Genomic DNA, 19059 nt, shown 5'->3' on the forward strand with positions numbered 1-19059 from the left:
GCCTAGACTACATAGTGAGACCATCTCAAAACAATAAAAAAAGGCCAGGCACAGTGGTTCACACCTATAATCCTAGCTACTCAGGAGGCAGGAATCAGAAGGATTTCCATTTGCCGCCAGTCCAGGCAAAAAGTGAGACCCTATCTCAAATAATACCCAATATGCACACACACAAAGAGGCTGGCAGAGTGGCTCAAGTAGTAGAGTGCCTGCCTAGCAAATGTGAGGCCCTGAGTTCAAATCCCAGTGCTGCAAAAAAAAAAAAAAATCAAAGGACTAACAAGTCCCAATAATTAGAGAATAGGTTTGAGACCTTTCAGATCAGATGTTACAGTTCAGGTGACAGAGAACTGTCAAACAGTTAAAGTTAATGCTGTGCGGCACTGCACAATGGACTTCTATGCCTTAGTTCATCAAATTCTCACAGCTACACTGTGCATTGAGTGCTGTCATTGTCCCCTTTGACAGAGAGGAGAATCAAGGCCACAGAGGTTAAACAGGGTGGCCATGGCACATAGACACTAAGTGGCAGAATCTGGATTTGCATTCAATCTCTTCAGGACCCAGCTTGCTGAACTAACTGTAAGTCTCCAGATGGGGCATGCCAGGGTCCTAGACCCCAGAAAGAGCTGGCTTGGAGGTGGCAGGAGGCAAGGCAGCCCAGAGCCCAGCCTGCAGGAACCTCTTCCTGCACAGAGAAAGAAACAGCATGCTGGAGTCAGGCACTTACCACTCAGCAGTGTCTGCAGTTAACGTGTTTGTCAAGTCACTGTCATTTTCTCTCTCTGCTACTTCTCCAGAGATATTTTGGTCTCTTGTTCATTGATTCAGCCCAAGCTCCCAGAACAGTGGTTAGAGTTCAACAAATACTTGTTAAATAAACAGAAGTTACACCAGGCACTGAAGCTGGGCCAGGTCCAGAACTTGTGAACTTGTATCTTCTACATCCTGGGTCACGATGAAGTCCCCCAGCCCCCCAGCTATAGGAGAGGGAGCCGTGTGTGTGTGTGTGTGTGTGTGTGTGTGTGTTGGTATGTGACACAGCTGGGAGTAGGGAGGACAAATGAGCCCCCAGCTATTTCAGAGACTGGTGGGTGGCTTCTTGAAGCAGGAACCCAAGGTCTGGCCATTTTTAGCTCTTGGTGACCGCACCCACCACAGCTGTGACCACTGCAGATCCCTTACTCACAGAAGGAGATGGGTGGCCTCCTAGGACCTCCTTCCAGACACATCCCACCTGGATTGCCTGACATGCTCAAGAGCCAGCCACGAGCTGCCATCTGCTTGTGCGCTCACCAAACCAGCTGGCACACCCTGAAATGCTGGTAAACACAGAACTTCACTCCAGACCACTGGTGAAGGGCAGGATTTGGGGGTGTGAAGAACTCAACCAAGAGGAACGTGACTACAAAGGGCTCAATGCTAGGCTCTATCCCTGCCACCAACTTGCTGGATGACTTAAGCAAGTCCTTCTCCCCTCTGGGTTAGTTTCACTGGCCTGGACCTAGGCGACTCTAGCTATGCCCTGCTCAGGCCCTGGATGTCCAGATCAGCCAGCAAGCTACTCCCCCAGGAGAGGGAGGGAAGCAGGAGGAGAAAAGCAAACACAGGTGCCTGCAGCTGGCAACAGAAATGGTCCCTGGATGAATGCAGGGGTCCAACCTCCAAGCTTGGCCCAGCTCCACCACGCAGCCAGGGCCACCCACGGCTCAGAAGCCCATCCAAAATTCCTGAGTGGGTCCAGGGCAGGGGAGGATCAACTGGGAGTCTGTTCCTAGAGACGAGAGAAAAGAACAGAAGGGATGGAAACAAGATTTCTACAAGAGCTGCCTGGCCTTGAGGTGGAAGGAGGGCTTCAGAGCTGCTCTGTCCTCTAAACAGTGCCTATCTGAAAGCATCTGGGGTGTGGGGGAGTACAGCATCTATCTGTAAGTAGAGATACGCATGACAGAAGTGGGGGAATGCAGGAAGAGACCTCCAGGAAGCTGTGGCCAGATGGGAAGGGTCGATTCTAAGCATTAAGGTAACACTATGTGGAGCAGGGTGGAGACAGGCTGCAAGGTGGGAGCTGGGTGAGCACATGTCCACAAGAGCCAGTCTGCAAACCCTGGGGTTTCTCATTTGCCCGGATGTATGGGGTTAAAGAGGAAGGCCAACTACAGGGGCCGAAGGACAGCCCGACATGTGCATACACCTGCCCTGCCCTCTCCCCAGTTCTGCAGCCCCTACACACACTGCATTTGCCTCACATGGATAAACATAAACGTGCCCTCTGCAGCAGTGGGCGTCTCCAGGATACTAAGCCAGCAGGCCAGCAGGTCCACTCGACTGCTGTGTGACAGGCCATATTTACACATCTTCTCCACCCGCTGTGTCCCTCTGCTCACACCTTATCCCCACCAAAAGGTCTCAGGAGCCCCTCCCATAAGCAGCAAGTACATCAAATGAGGTTGACACGTCCTTCATGGTCCCCTTGGAGCCACCATGATCCCAATCTCAGCCTTGCTGAGGTGGAATACTAATCCCCTCAAAAAAGGAAACGTTGGGGGGTGGGAAGCCAACTAGATGACTTGGTTTATTTCGGCAGAGGTGAGGAAGGATTTTAATCCTGCGTCAGATTAACTAGATTAAAGGAGCTATGGAGCTTTCAACCTCCTACTCCTGCCCCCTAAACCCAATCCCAGGCAGAGGGTGGCAGGCATAGCAGAGTATGCACAGCACAGAACTGGCTGCATTCCTCCTGCTGGGTCAGCCCCATCCCCTCCCCAAAGCCCCCAGCCCTGGCGAGACACCCTGCCTTTCCCTTCTCCTGCTCACTGCGCTTCGGGTTCCCATGGCAACCTCATCCTCAGCTCCAGGCAGGAGAACAGAGAGAGCAGAGACCAACAGAGAGAGAGAGAGAGAGAGAGAGAGAGAGACCCACAGGGTATGGGGGCAGGGAAGACACAAACAGCAAAGGTGCCCTCAACCAAACAGAAGCTCAGGGGTTTGTGCAGGATCCTTACAGATGCTGAGATGAGTAAGAAAGAGACACCAGCTTTGTTTCTAGAAGAGAGGTTATATGATCGCCAGGGCTCTGCCCCTCCCCCCATCAACTCACTGGCTTTGGAGAGGATTCCAATCCTTCCCAAAACAGTTGCTGGCCATTCTACCTTTCTTCTGCCTCCCTGTCCTCAGGTTGAAGTTCCCCGCCACCCATCACCCTCAGATCCCAGGTAGGATAGAGTGTGTGTGCTGTGTGGATGTGTGTGTATGTCTGTGTGTATGTCCGTGTACATGCATCAGTGTGGCTTCTGAGCCAAATGAGGGGCCACACAACCCAGCTGGAACCCAGCCCAAGAGACTGGGACATGGTAAGGAAAAGAATGAGGGGCAGAGGGAGAGGCGCAAGCATAAAGCTGTGTCTCTTCCTGGCCCAGTTTGTGCAGGCCCTTGTTATCATTCCCAGGGACTGGGCCTTGTGCAGGTGCACCTTCACTGCTGACAGCAGGGACAAGAGAAAGGCATGGAGATAGCCCACTAGAACAAGAAGCCTGGGGGACAGGGGAAGGCATCCAGGAGGGCAAACTCAGGAAAAGCCTGTGCCAGCCAAGAAAAAAGGAGGCAGGACGTCAGGCAGCTATGGGCAGCAGCTTGGCCTTCAGGAGTCTTCAGGCACACAAAACAGCTGCTCCATGTCCCCTGCATGTTCTCTCCCTCAAACTCACAATCTGTGCCCATTTTATGGATAGAGAAACTGGGGCTCAGTATCAAGGACAGAGCTTTCCAATGCACTCTCCCCTACCCCAGAGCTGCCCATCCAGCTAAGGGCAGACTGATATGTCCTGTCAGATGGACCCCAGTCCAGTCCCAGCCCTCAATACTGTGTGGAAAGATGCAGTTGACAGAGCAGGTTGCAGAACAAAGTACTTCATCCTTCAAACTCAGTCCATTTCTAAACCTGACATTTATGAGACCCTCTGGGGTCTCAGGTGGCTGGATAATGACCTATGGGAATGCAGGTGGTGGCCTCTGTCTCAGGACAGGGGTTATCCCTGAGGAAATCTGAGTCACTTCCTGCTTGGAAGGACGTGAGGGCAGTGAGGGTGCTGGGGAGCTTCAAGGAGTAGAGGCTCCCAGGTAACAACAGGGACAGACCTAGGGCAGCAGCCTCACTCCCAGCTCTACTGCTAACTACATCCCAGAGGCAAAACAAGGACAGATCAGAGATCCTGAAAGCCCCACCCCCATTTTCTACTTGGAATCTCACTCCTTCTAGGCTGGAGCCCCTCAAAAACTACAGCTTTGGAGCTGGGTGCCAGTGGCTCACACCTGTAATCCTAGCTACTCAGGAGGCAGAGATCAAGAGAACTGCAGTTCAAAACCAGCCCGGGCAAACAGTTGAGGAGAACCTATCTTGAAAAATACTCAACCAAAAAAGGGATGGTAGACTAGCTCAAGTGGTAGAGTGCCTGCCTAGCAAGCAAGAGTCCCTGAGTTCAAATCTCGGCCAAAAAATAAATAAATAAATAAACTATGGTTTTCAGTCAGGTGTGGTGGCTTATGCCTATAATCCCAGCTACTTGGAAGGTGGAGACAGGCAGGATAGTGATTCGAGGCCCATCCGAGCAAAGTTATCTCAATTAATAAACTGGGAATGGTGGCCTGTGCCTGTGATTCCAACTATGCAGGAAGGGTAGATAGGAGGGTCAAGGGCCTCAGATTGACCCAAGGCAAAAATAAAAGATCCCATCTGAAAAATAACTAAAGCAAACAAGGGCTGGTGGTGTGGCTTAAGGATAGAGTGCCTGCCTAGCAAGAGCAAGGCCAAAACAACAACAACAAAAAAACTACAGCTTTGTGTTCAAGCAGGAACAATAATACAACAAAAGCAACAAGGAGCTTTTGGTTTTACCAAAAGAGGAAAAAAAAAAAAACCAGCCCTGACATCCTGCCTCTGGTAACAGCAGCTGGTTCCCAAAGCCCGTGCTGGGAACCAGGCCCACAGGCGGCAGGGAGGGCTCAGTTAACCCAGTTTCTCACCCACCCCCCAGGCCTAAGGAGGCTGAAGTGGTTGGGATAGGAAGTAACAAGGAAGCTTTGTCTGACCAGAGGGAAAAAATGAGCAGTCAAAAAGATCAAGGGTAGACTAGAGGAAGAACTTACCAGCCCTCAGGGATTAAAGACAAAATGAAAAAGAAGAATTAAAAAAATAAAAAAGCTTACACCTTCCTCTGTTGGCAATACTTGGAGCTGTATTTGCACACTCTAGCTGACTGTTTTTGCTTTGCCTCCACTCCCCAAAAACACCACACATACCCCTCCTATTCCTGTGCTACCCCCAACTCCCTAGGACATCTGATCTAATTTTCCCAGAAAGAGGGGCAGAGAATTCTGGGGAGGCAGGAAAGCCCTAGAATTCCTGACGCACCCTTTAAAAGCACTGAGATTAGCCACAGTTGCTAGAATCCAGGGACACAGACCCCACCCCACCCCTATCTAAAGCCTGGGGAAGGGACAAGAATTCATAGTCCCTGGCTCCCCAGAATCAAGGACATCTCTACCCTCCTCAGCCCCTCACCCCACAGCTTATGAACCCCAACATCTGCAGTCAATGATGAGTGGAAAGGTGCCTAGAAGGCCTCCCTTTTGCTTCCTGAACCCGTGCCCTGCCCTTACTTGACACTTCAAAAGCTAGTTCCCCTAGCCTTCAATCAGGCCTCCTGTCTGCAGGCCCCCAAGGAGGGGAGAACAGGAAGTCTGATCCCATATCCACCTCCAACCATACCCCCAACCCTGACACCAGACTCTGGAACCATTTGCATGGAGCCAAAGAAATAGGTTTGTATGAGCCAGGGGCTGGGAAAAAGCCAAAGGGCATAAACTTGAGTAAGTAATTCAGGACATAAATATTTCTCTAACCAACTGTGCAGGTTCTCCCTACCCGCCTAGAAGCTTCAAGAAAGAATTCACTGGGCTGGTGGAGTGGCTCAAGTGGTAACAGTGTCTGCTTACCAAGTGTGAGGCCCTGAGTTCAAACCCCAGTGCTGCCAAAAAAATAAATAAATAAAAATAAGAATTCATCACTGGTTCTCAGGCTTCTGTGCAAGCCTCTACGTAGCCACAGATATGCCAAAATAGCTGAAGCCTGACTGTAAGAAACAATGCTAGCACAAGTGCGTGTCTGAGGATCCACCAGGCACGTGGATAACTGCACATACAGGGCCCACCACGCCAGGCAGCTGGCTGAGAGCTCTGTACTGTGTTCACACCCCTGCTGCACCCCCAAACAAGTCTGATGCAAGCAGAGAAACAGAAGCAGCCTTTTCGCTGCTTACAGTCACTTTCCAAAACTTTAATCACAGTCTTGAGGCCCTGCCGGGGAAACAAAAGGGAAAGACAGGAGGCTTTCTTTTCTCTTGCCCTCCTCTTCCGGAGAAGATCCTAGTTGCCCTGGGGCTCAAGGACAGGCCAGGGTGAGGAGGAGCACTGAGGGCTCCCTGCACACCAAACTCATACCCTCACTCACTGGATGGGCCCCAGAGTACCAGGAGAGACCACTTGCCCCTGTGGGTTCTGCTCTGGGGTGGTACTGGGCAGAAGGAAGTGAGGTCTTGTCATCCACAAAGCATGACCAGGACAGGAATAGGAGAAAAGCTACACTCCATAAACCCCAGGACTTGGTTTATCACTGAAGAATGGGGTTAAAGGTAGGCAGAAAACAAGGAGGAAAGACAGCAACACTTGGCATATGACTGGCACCAGCAAGGACTCAGTTCCTCACTGAGCCAGGTTCAGACAGGTGCTGAGAGCACCTATCCCAGATCCACCAGTCCAGACTAGCCAAACAGAGAGCTCCACACACCTACGGAGAAGCTAGGACCCAGCAGAGAATGAGAGGGCTTCAGCAAGGTGCTGCTACTGCTAAAACAAAGTACAGTTGGGTCACAGTCCCTCAGTCTTCCTCCTCATCCAGGGTCCTTTCCAGCAAACACCCAGCTGAGACAGAGATCAAAGGTCAACTGGTATAGCTGAGGCTAGAGTAGTAAAGGCTAGAGAGGAAAGGTGAGGGGTCAGCCTGCTTCTTTGCCTGGATGCCAGGAGAGCAACAGGAGAACTCTTGCTTCACAGGTTAGAAGCAACAGGGGAAAAAAAGTAACCTGGAACTTTGACACTAGGCTGAGAAAATGCAGAGAAAACAAGGAGAGACCTCTGATTTCTTTCTCCAGCTCCGCATGCTCAGAGTTGTGGGTCACTGGAGACCCAAGAAGAGAAGTGAAAGGCCCATGCCACCCACTGGGTTCCCTGCTAAGTAAGATTTCCGCCTGGAAAGTGGAGGCCCAGAAGCAGTCCCAAAAGGAGGCTCAGAGTCCAGACCAAAGTCGTCCAGCAGCCAAAGGGTTAAGTGCCCTGGCTTCTATGAACCCCACCCCACTCCCCTAAGAAAGGAGGAAGTGGCAGAGAATCAGAGCTTGTGTGAGCCCTTAAGAATTCTAAGAATGTCCCATTTCCCTTGGGGCTGGGAGGGGTTGGTGGGGGGTAGAAAAGAAGGCCAGCTGGATAGGGAACCAGCAGAGCTGTGGCCCTTCGTCTACCCCAAGGCGACCTTCCCAGGGGCCTAGTCCTTCAGGAGGGACAACCTTCACACTGCCTCTCAGGCTGGAGATTTATCCAGTCAGTATTCCAGCACCTGGCATGGTTGACACAGAGCAACAGACAGGTGACAGATGTCTGATAAATGTTCAAACCCCAAGGAACTGAAGCTGTGGTATTAGTTGACAATTGGCAGTGGGCAATGCAGAAACACACAGCCCCTCAAAGGGGTTTAAGCTCCCAAGCCCTTTTAGACAAGTTCTCAGTTTCCCTTCCTGGGTGAACTTCAGCCACAAGAACCTCCTGAATGAGAATTAAAAACCAGGAATCTGAATACTCCCTGCCTTAGGCATGCAATAAATTGTGTGTAATTTTTTTGTTAAAAACAAAGAAATAAATAACAGGACTGGAGTGTAAGTCAGTGATAGAGCACCTGCTTAGCACACAACCAGCCCTGGGTTCAATCCCCAGCGCTATGCACATATGCTCACGCACACACAAAAGGTTTGGCTAAAAAAAAAAAAACTACTCAAATCAGATCCTAAATTTATCTAAATACTGATCTTGCCACCTACTTCCAAGTGATTTGACCTTCTGAAGCCACCACTTAGCAGGTGATTGTGAGGTCCAGAATTTGCATGTATCCTGAACCTGACCCTGACTCTGAGTTTGCACTTGCTACTTATGAGATGACCTTGAAGGTGGAAAGCTGCCACATTCTCTGAAACTACAGGAGATGTGATGGGCAGTGTCCCTGGCGGGGTGGGGGGGGACACCACCACCTCTCTACCCTCTGGGTTACAAGGAACAGAGTCCAAGATAATTATACCCAGAAAAATACCATGTGCATGGTTTCCTTCACCAGGCAGGGGAAGGATAGGTCCACATCCTTCTTGCTGCCCCCACTTTTCAAAAAAATGAACTAGGGCCGGGCACCAATGGCTCACACCTATAATCCTAGCTACTCAGGAGGCAGAGATCAGGGGGAGTGAGGTTCGAAGCCAACCTGGGCAAATAGTTCACAAGACCCTATCTCGAAAAACTCATCACAAAAAAGGCCTGGCGGAGTGGCTCAAGATGTAGGAAAGCTGTGAGTTCAAACTCCAGTACAGAAAAAAAAAAAAAGATGAGAAGGGCTATAGCCAAGGTTTCAATCTTCCAGAAAGGACACTGGGAAAAGGAGCCCCCAAAGCTCAGTAAAGTGTCCAGATATGAGATGGAGCTTGCCAACTGCTGTTAGGCAAGAGAATGAGGAAAGCAAAGGTGAGAACCACACCCGAGTCCAAATACAACCAGGTGTGGGTGGCAGACACCCTGCAAGTCACTTACTCCTAGCAGGGTCCAACGAAAGGAACACTCTGGCTTCACTGTCCAAGGCAGGGTATGAAGTAGAGTCCTTTCCCTTCCCCACACCTCAGTTTTCTCATCTAAAATGGGATACTAAGAGCCCTTGTTTTACCACTGTTGTGATTGGCACAATTTAATTACATCGTATCAAGGAGGGTGCAGAAGTGCTGGCAATGTCACCTGGTGATTATCAGATGGGAAGGAAGAGCTGAGGTGCCCACCCAAGTGCATGCCCCCACCAGACTCACGCATTGCAGTAGGGCTTCTTCTCATAGCCCTTGTAGTTCTTCATGTTCAGTGTCATCTTGCAGGTCTCGCAATGGAAGCATGCTTTATGCCAGAACTGGGTGGAGACAGAGGGAGGATACCCATCAGACACCAGGACTGCGGACAGGGACTCTGACCCTAGGCAAGGGCGCTCAGGGGCTCTCCATACCCCAGACCTAGACCCACAGCTGTGGGGACAACATGGAATCATCCCTGATGAGCAGAGGGCATTTCCGGTCACAGACTCTTGTGACCGATGACACTACCCTCCCCACAAAACAGCCACTTGAGCTGTCAGGAGTCAGGATGGGGAGAAAGGCAAGTGAGGAAGAGCCAAGTTATAGTGGTGACAGCAGCCCCCAGAAGGTCAGCTCCACCTCCCCAGAGCCAGACAGGCCTCATTGCTTATGCATGGCGGCACTCTGGTTGCTAAGAAGCAGCACTGTACAGGAAGGGGCAGCTCCTCCAGCCTCACAAGGCCTGCAGAAGAGGAGGGTCATGACTCCAGGCACACAGGCCCAGAACTAGGTACTCCTAGTTCCCATACAAATGTGAGCCCCCATGATGCTCCAGCTCTGATGCCTGCCACTTCCTCTGGGACCCCCATCCAGAGGAACAGGGTGAGGGCTCCAGTTCTAGGCACCATACCCTCCCCCTCCTATCTCTCCTACCCCCAGTGGGTGACAGCAAGAGAGCACCCAGCAGCTGTTCTCCCCACAGGACTAAATAGCTGTCCTTCAAAGCCTTGCAGGTGCACTCTCCCAGGTGAACATCAAAGCTCCACCCAGCTAGCTATATGACCTTGGGCGCCTCTGAATACACTTCTGTGTTTGTGGAATGTATGTGAAAATACGATCCCCTCCTGGAACTGTTGGATTCATGAGAAACCACCTGCGGAGCCCTCAGCACGGCACCTGGCACCTCACAGGTCTCAATGCAGTCCGATGAATCTCAAAGATGAATTTCACCAGTGGCTGAGTGCAGTGTGTGGAAAGGACAGAAGGAGGGAGGAAAGGAGAGAAAGAGAGAGGGAGAGAGAGAAAGGAGAGAGGCAGACAGACACACTGAGGGACAGGTAAGAGTCAGCAAACTCCGGGGTCTGGAACAGAGCCAACAGGACCTATCCAGGGTGACAGTGAGGGGAACAGAGAAACAACCAATGCAATGCAAGAGAAGCAACCCTATCCCTGATGCTCTAGCAAACCCATGCTCTAGCAAACCCATGCAAATGAGATATAAACTCACCCCTGCAGCCCAGGATGAGGCCCCAAGATCAGCACAAACCATCAGCTGCCAGGACCCCAGAATCCAGCCTGACTGGCTCATCCCTGCCCCATTTCCCAGCAGTCAAAGGAGACAATCCTGACCTCCAAAGAGGCCAGAGACCAAAGAGGGGCCCAGGGAGATTTTCAAAGGTACTTAACTACAGGACTGGTTCTTGGTCATCTGTCAAGGAATTCCCCCAAAATGGAGTTCCCAAACCAGGAAGTACTTCTAAGATACTTGGACTGAATAAAGGAAGCTGAGAAGCTGAGACTCACCCTTCCAACCACAGTCCACCTCACCCAGAGACCACCAGGGTAATTTCAGAGGATGATCACCCTCTAATAGGGGCATGTTCTCTATCAAGGAGACCCAAAGGAGAAATCTAATGGTGGCATATTAGACAAAGTGATGGCCTTTGGGAAGGCCAGCTAGAAGTCTGAAAGTAAAGAGATGGCTGGACTGAGCTTGGCTCTCACCCCTAACCTGGGCCTTTCCCAGTGCGGCAACCCCACCCCTTCCTATAGTAGCTTTCAGGCTCCCCATAGTGTGGTACTTAACCCCAACACCTAGTCCTCTGGAAAACCAAAACATGGTGGTCCCTATCCCCATGGGCCTCCAAAGTGACAGCCCCATTCCCTCCCCAATGACTGGGAGGCCTTGGCAGACTGCCCCAGCACTGTCACCACCCACCCTGTCTACTAGCCTCTGCCTGCTCAGCTGCACATGCCCCTGGCTGGGCCCCTGCCTCCCCCACCCCCGCAGGGGCCTGCCAGGAAAAACATTCTCTGGAATCCAGACCATGACCCACTTTCACACACATATACGCAGGGATACACACTGTCCTCAGTCTGGGACCTCCATGGCTGCCTCCTGATTGACTCAGAGGAGACAAAGGGAAAGAGCTAGACACCCCTACTTTAGCAGATGGTCAGGCCCCCATCCTGCAGCCAAGCCCTGTACACTAACCAGGCTGGGGACACAGGGCTGGACACAGGTCTATGGGCTCCACAAGATCCCTCAAGGCTGCCCTGGGGAGAAAGGGGAGCCCTATATGAGGGGCTAGAGTTCATTTCCATCAGTAGCAGCTCACCATCCCCACCCCCAGATTCCTTGCCCTCAGCTAGATAAGTCAGAGCCTGTGGCAAGGGAGGGTGGTCACCTTCGCCTTCCAGGGGGCTCAACAGCAGAATAATGGAACAAACAAATCCAAGGACCTAGTCTGTACAGTTTTCACATCTGTAAAGGAGAGCTGTAACTCTCCTAAGGCACTATGGTGTACAGTGGCTTGATGCCTGACACCTCTAGCTGCTTCATGTTACCCCCCACGACCCCTGGAAGAAGGTTCCAAGGTTCAAAAAAACCGAGCTGCTACTGTCTCTTCTTTGGGGAGGCAGGAAATGGCCAGTCACTTAACAACGCCCCTGTGAGTCAAGACCCAGGATGAAAGAAACTCTGTCTTGTCATGGTCCAATCTGGGAAAGGGACACTGTCAGGGGAAGAACTTAGTACAATCCACAGTGGCCCTTTCTGCCTCCTTCCCCTGACCCAGGAACCTTGTCCCAGAGCAAGAGTGCTCCTGGTTTAAAGGTTCCAGGAAAGTACTCCTGGCACTCAAGACTCAGGGAGCTAAGTGTACCTCGAGGCAGAAAGCTCTAATCTTGCCTGTTGTATGCAAAGTCCAAGACATCCCTATTCATAGACACCACAGACAGCCCTAGACCAAGCCTCTGATGCCAGGAGAAGCTTCTCATTCAGATGCCAGGCTCCAGAGGATGTCTACACTCAGCATTCCCTTCCCTGTCCTCAACCACTCTGTAGAAAGGAAACAGGGTGGTAAAGAAAGAAGTCCTGAAAGAAAGAATCCCCCTCACTCGGGCTGGGCTCCGGCCAGTCCCTGTCTCTCCATGACTCTGAAGAGGGGCCTGGAGAGCTTCAGGTCCCTGGGCCTGCAGCCTAGCACCTTACCCTTTGTACCCAGACTGCCCAGGGTGACTGTGACTCAGGGTTGGAGTAGGAAACCTTCTCCTCCCTTTCGGTTGCCCAGGGTTATGGTTTTTCCCTACTCCAGGGACACCAGCCCCACCCTTGCCAGGTCACTAGCCTAGCTCAGTTGGCCACCTGGGTTGCTGGCTTAAAGGCACAGATCTTTGCTGCTTGTCCACAAATTCCATGAGGTCATTATTATTTCTAGTGCTCCAGCTCCTCCAGTCTCAGTCCCAGAGTCAGACGGGTGGGTGGGACCCACTTTGAGACTAATGAGAAAATGTAAGTAAAAGTATCTTTTGCAAATACACCAGCAGAAGAGCTGGCAGGAAGAACTCTGCAAGTTAATTCTAGCTCTGACTAAAAAGAGGCACAAGCCATACCACCTATCTGAGTTTCCCTTTTATAAGGTTCCTAACTAACAGGAGCTGCTTTGTCAGGCTGTTGTGTGCACCAATGCTGCAGTAAGTAACAGTAGCTAGTATGAATGGGTGGTCACAAGGTGGTTGAAGAGTATTCTAAACTTCACTAGGAAAACGGGCACCACAGCTGCAAGGATTTTGCCTCTGAAGGAAGAGGGGGGCACTGTGACAACCAGAATCCAGGAGCCCTCCCTAATGGGGAATTCCAGGGGAGTTGGCAGCAGACCAATCCCCAAGCCTCCCTGAAGGTCTCCACCTGTATTCAAAAGCTGGGAGAAGCAAGCCAGCCGTTAGAAAGGGATTTAAGATTCCTGACAATGGAGTTCCCCAAATACAAAGTAGGTGCACAAAACAGGTGCTCGATAAATATTTGTTGAATGAATGAGGTCACCCTGTTTCTCCCCAGGCTCCAACCACAGAAATCCTCTGGGAAAACGAATTTCATTCTCCTTCCTCATCAGCTGTACATATTTATCCAGCATGCAGAGCACACTGGTACTGTGTGCTGGGGCAGGGTGGCCTTCAGAAGTGACAAGGTTTTACCCACCTATGCCTTTGGGAGATAAGGCTCAGGGAGGAGAAAAGGCTTCACACCAAGGACTTGTACCTCCGCCACATCACCAGCTACAAACCATAGGGGACTATAGTGAATCAGACCAGTCTAAGTTGACGCTCCATGACTGTAAATGGAAAGCCTTGGGAACTTGGTTAGCAACTGTGCCTATGGGACTGATCGTTTCCCCACTACTAAGGAACAGCCCAGCATCCACCAGGTATAGGATCCAAGTGCCTATCCTTACTGCCTTAAGGGGGTGGGGAGGAACAAGCTTGATTCCTGACTATTCCAAGCCTCTGGCTTAGTGTAGGGAAGATAAGGTCTCTCTTCCTATAGGCAAAGACCTCAGGCCAGGACAGTAGCTCTCAAGGGGTCAATTTCTCCATCTAGGAACTCCACGCTCAAGTCCTGCCCTACCAACGCTGACTCCATCACCTGGCAGGTCAGCACCTTCCCTTGTGCCTACAATGTGTCTCCTTTTCTCCGTGCCCAGTCGAGCCCAGGAGGACACTGACACAACAGTTCTCAAGTCACCTTCCCTCAAGAGCAAGTTCAAATGTGTCAGAATCTCAAACCCCACCTCCTAACCTGGACTCAGAGGCCAAAGATCAAGGAGGAAGCTGCCAACCACAAGCAGGAAGGGAGAGACAAAGTATCCAATGAACCACCCATTCCCAAACAAAACGTGCCCCTCTCCTGCAGCCCCGCTTCCTGCCAGTTCGTACAGAACGGGGCGAATATCTGAACTTGGAGCCAGCTTGGGGTGGTGTGTACAAGGCACGAAGAAAAGGGCACAACAGAAACCTCCCCTGCAGGGGGAGGAAGGGAGTAGAAGAGCAGCGCGTTGCCTTAGGGTCTTAGGGAGCTTCCACCGCAGAATCCTATCCCAAACTGCTGGAAACACCCAGCGCTGCTCTCCACCCCCTCCAAAACGTAATGGCAACCAGATGAACGAGTCCGGCACAGGCGGGGAGGGCGGGGGTGGGGGGTAAGGGCCCCCAAGGGACAGTTAATTTCCAGAAGGCCACCCTCCCCTCCCCCCAAACACCTCCTCCTTTCCTCAGCTTCCCCAGAACTCAGCCAACCCCACCCTCCATTGCAGAAACCTGCTTTGAAAAGTTAGCTCTTTGTTCTACAAGCCGGTTTCCAGGCTGAGTATAATTTCAGGAGATCTGTGCGAAGCGCCCCCCACCCAACCCTACTCCTGCACCCGACCCCGCCCGGTTCGGACTGGGCCGCCCAGTCCCGGGAATTGGCTTGTAATTTGAGGTGGGGGTTGAGAAGCTATGGAGGAAGTCTGTAGATCCCCGAACCACCGAACCATCAACCCCGTTGCAGGTCGCTCAAAAAAGGTGTTCCCGCAGTGGAGCTCAGGGCCTCCCCCAAAACGCCATTCACCAGACGCGACATAATTTGGCCAATAGCCCCCGCCCCAGCCTCCAGGCCAGGAAGCTCAGCCACCCGCTGCCGGAGCGGCGGGTTTCGCTGGCCCCCGGCCTCCGCCCCGCCCCCGTCCCCGCCACCCCCTCCCCCAGAGCCCCGCGCTTCCGCCTACTTGGCGCTCGGCGCCGCGGGGAGAGGGAGCGGCCGCCTCCTCTCGCACTCCGGGCCTGGGGGGCGGGACTGCACCTCTAACTCCCCCCTACACACGCCACCCGGCCTGGCTTCCCTGTCCTCTCCCGTCCTCCCAGCCCCGGGGCACACAGCCCACCCTTCTCCAGCACAGGCGCGCGCCTCGCCCTAGATCGCAAGGCTTCCAGACTGGGGTCTGTCCCCATAGCCAATGACACTGCTCGCCCTCCTCTTCTCCTGGGATCGCAGGGATAAGGCGGCAAAGACCCAGCCCCTCTCTCCACCTCCAATTGGGAGCGTTGCTGGGGGATTGCCTAGACGCTTCCCCGGTGTCGGAGCTCACCTTGTCCAGACAGTTCACCTTCTCCGTGGGGTACACGATCTTGCCGCACCGGGCGCAGTTGGGGTTCATGGCTACAGGGAAAGGCTGGGGCAGGGACGCCCGAGCTCTCGCACGTTCTCTTTCCCTAAGCTAGCTGGCGGGAGGCGGCCGCGGCTGCAACTGTGCAGGCGGCTGCGACGGCGACAGGATCTGAGGAACTGGCCTCCGCCTCCGCCCTCCTTCCCCTAATAAACACAGCGGGGAGGAGGGGCTGCACCGGGGCGGGGACGCGCCTCGGCCACGGGCAGGGCGCGCGCAGTGAAGCGCGCTCCCGGAGCGACGTGGGGCTGCGTGGGGGCGGGTTCCGGGTAGGGCTACAGGGCCAGGGTGCGAGCCCAGTGCCCTTCCCGCGCTGGAGGTGGCGTCGATCCAATTGGCTGCACAACTGGGGCGCCCGGGCTCCACGGGACGGGCAAATCCCTCGCACCCGTCGAGGGTGGGGCTGAACGCTTCTGAACCCCGGAGCAGATTCACCAGCCTCGGGGACTTTTCCTTCTACCAGTCGATACCTGGTGTGAACCTGCAGACGGAACGGGAACCCCCACACATTGCTCCGCCCCCTGAGTTAGCCCTTCCCGCCCACATCATGTACCACATTTGTTGGGCGGAATCAGCCCCTTCCCGCTGGAAGCAGCACCTTGTAACCGGCTACTTCTCTCCCCGCACCTCTGCGGGGCAGCTTTCCCCAGGGTTCCTCGGATCCGGGGACCTACTGCTTTCAGCTTGGTCCCCTTTCCCCCTTCATCACTCTCTCCTTATCCTTACTCCAATCTGTGCAAGGGCTGCAACAGTGTCTTATCTCCCAAAACAGCCTACTCCAAGTGCTATAGCGGCGCGGGGGTATAGCTCAGTGGTAGAGCATTTGACTGCAGATCAAGAGGTCCCTGGTTCAAATCCGGGTGCCCCCTCGGTGACTTTTCATCTTTTGATCTGTTTTTCACGTCTCACCTCTTATACTGATTGTAGCATTCGGTTAGGTTAAAAGAAAACAAAAACGAAAGAGTTCTTTCCTCATTTTCTAACCTTAGCAAAAAGCTTCCGGTTTTACTTTGTAATCAGAGGAAGGAGGAGGTGTGCAGACACAATCAGGTCCTAATCATTACTGATGCCAAAAATGTGGGGATTTCTGGGGCCACCGCCGCCACTCTTTGGTGTGTCAGGCAGTTGGAGACGCCGAGTTTGGGGGCCAGGATGACTCCGCGAAGTCGGCGTTGCTTTTCTGATGGGGGTAAGGGTAGGTCACAAAGAAGGAAACTCACAGACATAGTCCTCCTCCAACTTCAGCTTTCTTTTTCTTTTTGTTTTGTCCAACTTTCTTTATTACCAGTGATGCAGACATGCTGTGTTCACACTTCCCTGTTGCTCATGATGAAGGCCGGAATGAAAAGCACCTCAAAAACGTTAAACTGGCTAATGCACACCCATCATTATAATACAAACTGATATAAATTAGTGCAGAAGCTTTCAAGCTTGAGCATGCACCAGAATTACCGGAGGGTTTGTAAAAACGCCTTAAGTGTCTGATTCTGTAGGCCTGGTGTGGGGAGTGGGCTAAGAATTTGCTTTTTGAACAATTCTGCAGGTGACGGTGGAAGCCAGGGACTGCACTTTGAGAACCACTGGAGTGTTATTACAAGGCCATCAAGTTTCATATCCTTAAGATGCGGACAGATAAACCTACTGGCTGCTGGACTGACAGTATCACTGTTGGGCCTGAGGGAAAAACCTTAAGTGTAAAGGACGTCCCTCTCAACTAGGTTTTGCCCAAAAATAGGAAAAATAAAGGAGATAGGGAGAGGCATACTGCCTGTGTCAAGGGGGCAGCTGAGATATTTTAAACCCGGAATCTGATTGTGTCATCCTTGGAGACCCCAGGGGAATACTCGCCTGCATTTTTTTCCCCAGTTCCCATTACTGTGAACTGTGGAGCTGGACAGGGAGCTGGTGCAAAGCTGCAGCACAAAATCCAGACTGGAAAAAAAGCTAACCTGTGTTTCTCCCCTTTCCTGAACGCAAGGCTCAACTTGGCAACTGTAGGTTATCAGGCTACAGACCTGCCTTACTCATTTTTAACTTATCTTATGTCTATCCCATATCCTCTTAAACTTCGCAGTATATAAACTGTCTGAACGTGGACGCATCCTCTTACTTTTTTGGAGTCAGGGTCACGCCATTTTTTTTTAACCCAGAATCAAATTGTAATTGACATTAAACCTGTAGGTTAGTGGACATCTGTAAAATGAGAATAACTCAAATGCATTCATTCCACCTACTGACAGTACAACTGGGCTTCTCCAGTAGTTGGGACATTAGGCTGGAACCTACTGAAGTTGCTCCTCTCTAATTCTTATAAATCAGAAACATTACATTTAGGAAAATTTGGCAGTGGAAGAGACACAGGAAATCTTTCAATGAGTTCTGGATTTAGAAATCATCACCTGAGTTCTTCTGAATGCCTGTGAAAAATGTAAAGTACAGATAAGGGGGCACCCGGATTTGAACCGGGGACCTCTTGATCTGCAGTCAAATGCTCTACCACTGAGCTATACCCCCTCTGCTGACAAATGTTAGCTAAATTCTTTTCACATGGGTTGCACATTTTCAAACTGAAAGCTGTTCATTTGTTCAAAATGACTAGCTTTTTTGCTAGATGATGCTGAATTTACCAATAGAGAAGCACACATTTAAAAATCAACTGAAAACATAGTTGCAGTTTGAAAATATGTGAATTTAAGCACCAATCTCTTTTTTTCTAGGCTTGGTTCTTTATCCACAGCCCCCACTCATGGCTCTACCCTAACAAGTCAGAGAAATAACCTAACTTCTTGCAAAAACAAATAGGAAAACATTCCCCCTGGTTTCTCCAGAATACAAATATCAGCTAAAAAGACATCCAATAGAAGGCCTTCCTAGCTATACATTCTAGTGGTCCCTCATCTTTTTTTTAATGGAATAATCACTTCATGACCCTTTCTAGAGGCAGGACAAAATTTCAATTGAAAGATACAATTATTATACTGAGTTTATAATCTAGAAATAAATGCATAAGTGAAAAAACAAGGAAATACTTGAAGGAAAATTGTTGAAATCAAAAAACAATAAAACTGAGCAAGGTGGTATATGCCTATAATGTTGGCATTCAGGAGGCTAAGGTAGGAGGATCTAGAGTTCAAGGCCAGCCTAGACTAAGTAGTAAATTTGAGGCCAGCCTGGGCTACATAAGCAAGATCCTGTCTCAAAATAAGAAAATCAAAATAAATTAAAAACATGATGTATTAGGGAGGTACCAGGGGGCTATTTCAAGCTAGACATCCATGGAAGGCATTTTAGTTTTTCATCATCCTTTTTTGGGATGTTGGGGATCAAACCCAAGGTCTTAGTCATGTGAGGCAGAATCTTTATCTCTGAACTACATCCCCAGCTACATGGAAGGCCTTTTTGAGCAGGTGATTTGGCAGTTAAAACCTCAATGATATCTAGAAGGCAGCCATTTGGCCATGGGGGTGGGGCATTCCAGGGAGAGAAAATAGCTACTCAAAGTCCCTAAGGCTTCAGGAAGCTGGGCCAGAGGAAAGCAATTCAAGAGAGCTAGAGAAATATCCTGGACTGTGGGGAGCCTCACAGGCCAAGGTAAAAAAGTATGGGTTTTATGATGAATGAATGAAAAAGACACTAGACAATTTTTTGTTTGT

General features: G+C 51.2%; 1 protein-coding gene and 2 non-coding genes across 3 annotated transcripts in view; 1 reads left to right on the plus strand and 2 right to left on the minus strand.

Moving 5' to 3' along the window:
* The window catches only part of Lasp1 (LIM and SH3 protein 1), a 38247-nt gene extending 22678 nt beyond the window's left edge, over nt 1-15569 (minus strand). The window contains exons 1-2 of the mRNA XM_020172258.2: nt 15329-15569; nt 9168-9262 (exon numbers count right to left, since the gene is read on the minus strand). Of these exons, the coding sequence (XP_020027847.1) occupies nt 9168-9262; nt 15329-15397 (164 nt within the window). The 5' untranslated portion in view covers nt 15398-15569. The remainder of the gene's footprint in view (nt 1-9167; nt 9263-15328) is intronic.
* Nucleotides 15570-16203: 634 nt separating this feature from the next.
* On the plus strand, nt 16204-16275 carry Trnac-gca (transfer RNA cysteine (anticodon GCA)). Its single transcript has one exon. It is a non-coding gene; the product is annotated as a tRNA-Cys (tRNA).
* A 1573-nt stretch (nt 16276-17848) lies between these two features.
* Nucleotides 17849-17920, minus strand: Trnac-gca (transfer RNA cysteine (anticodon GCA)). The gene has a single exon. It is a non-coding gene; the product is annotated as a tRNA-Cys (tRNA).
* Between the last annotated feature and the right edge of the window lie 1139 nt (nt 17921-19059).

The sequence above is a fragment of the Castor canadensis genome, chromosome 11 (assembly GCF_047511655.1).
Source record: "Castor canadensis chromosome 11, mCasCan1.hap1v2, whole genome shotgun sequence".
NCBI lineage: Eukaryota > Metazoa > Chordata > Mammalia > Rodentia > Castoridae > Castor > Castor canadensis.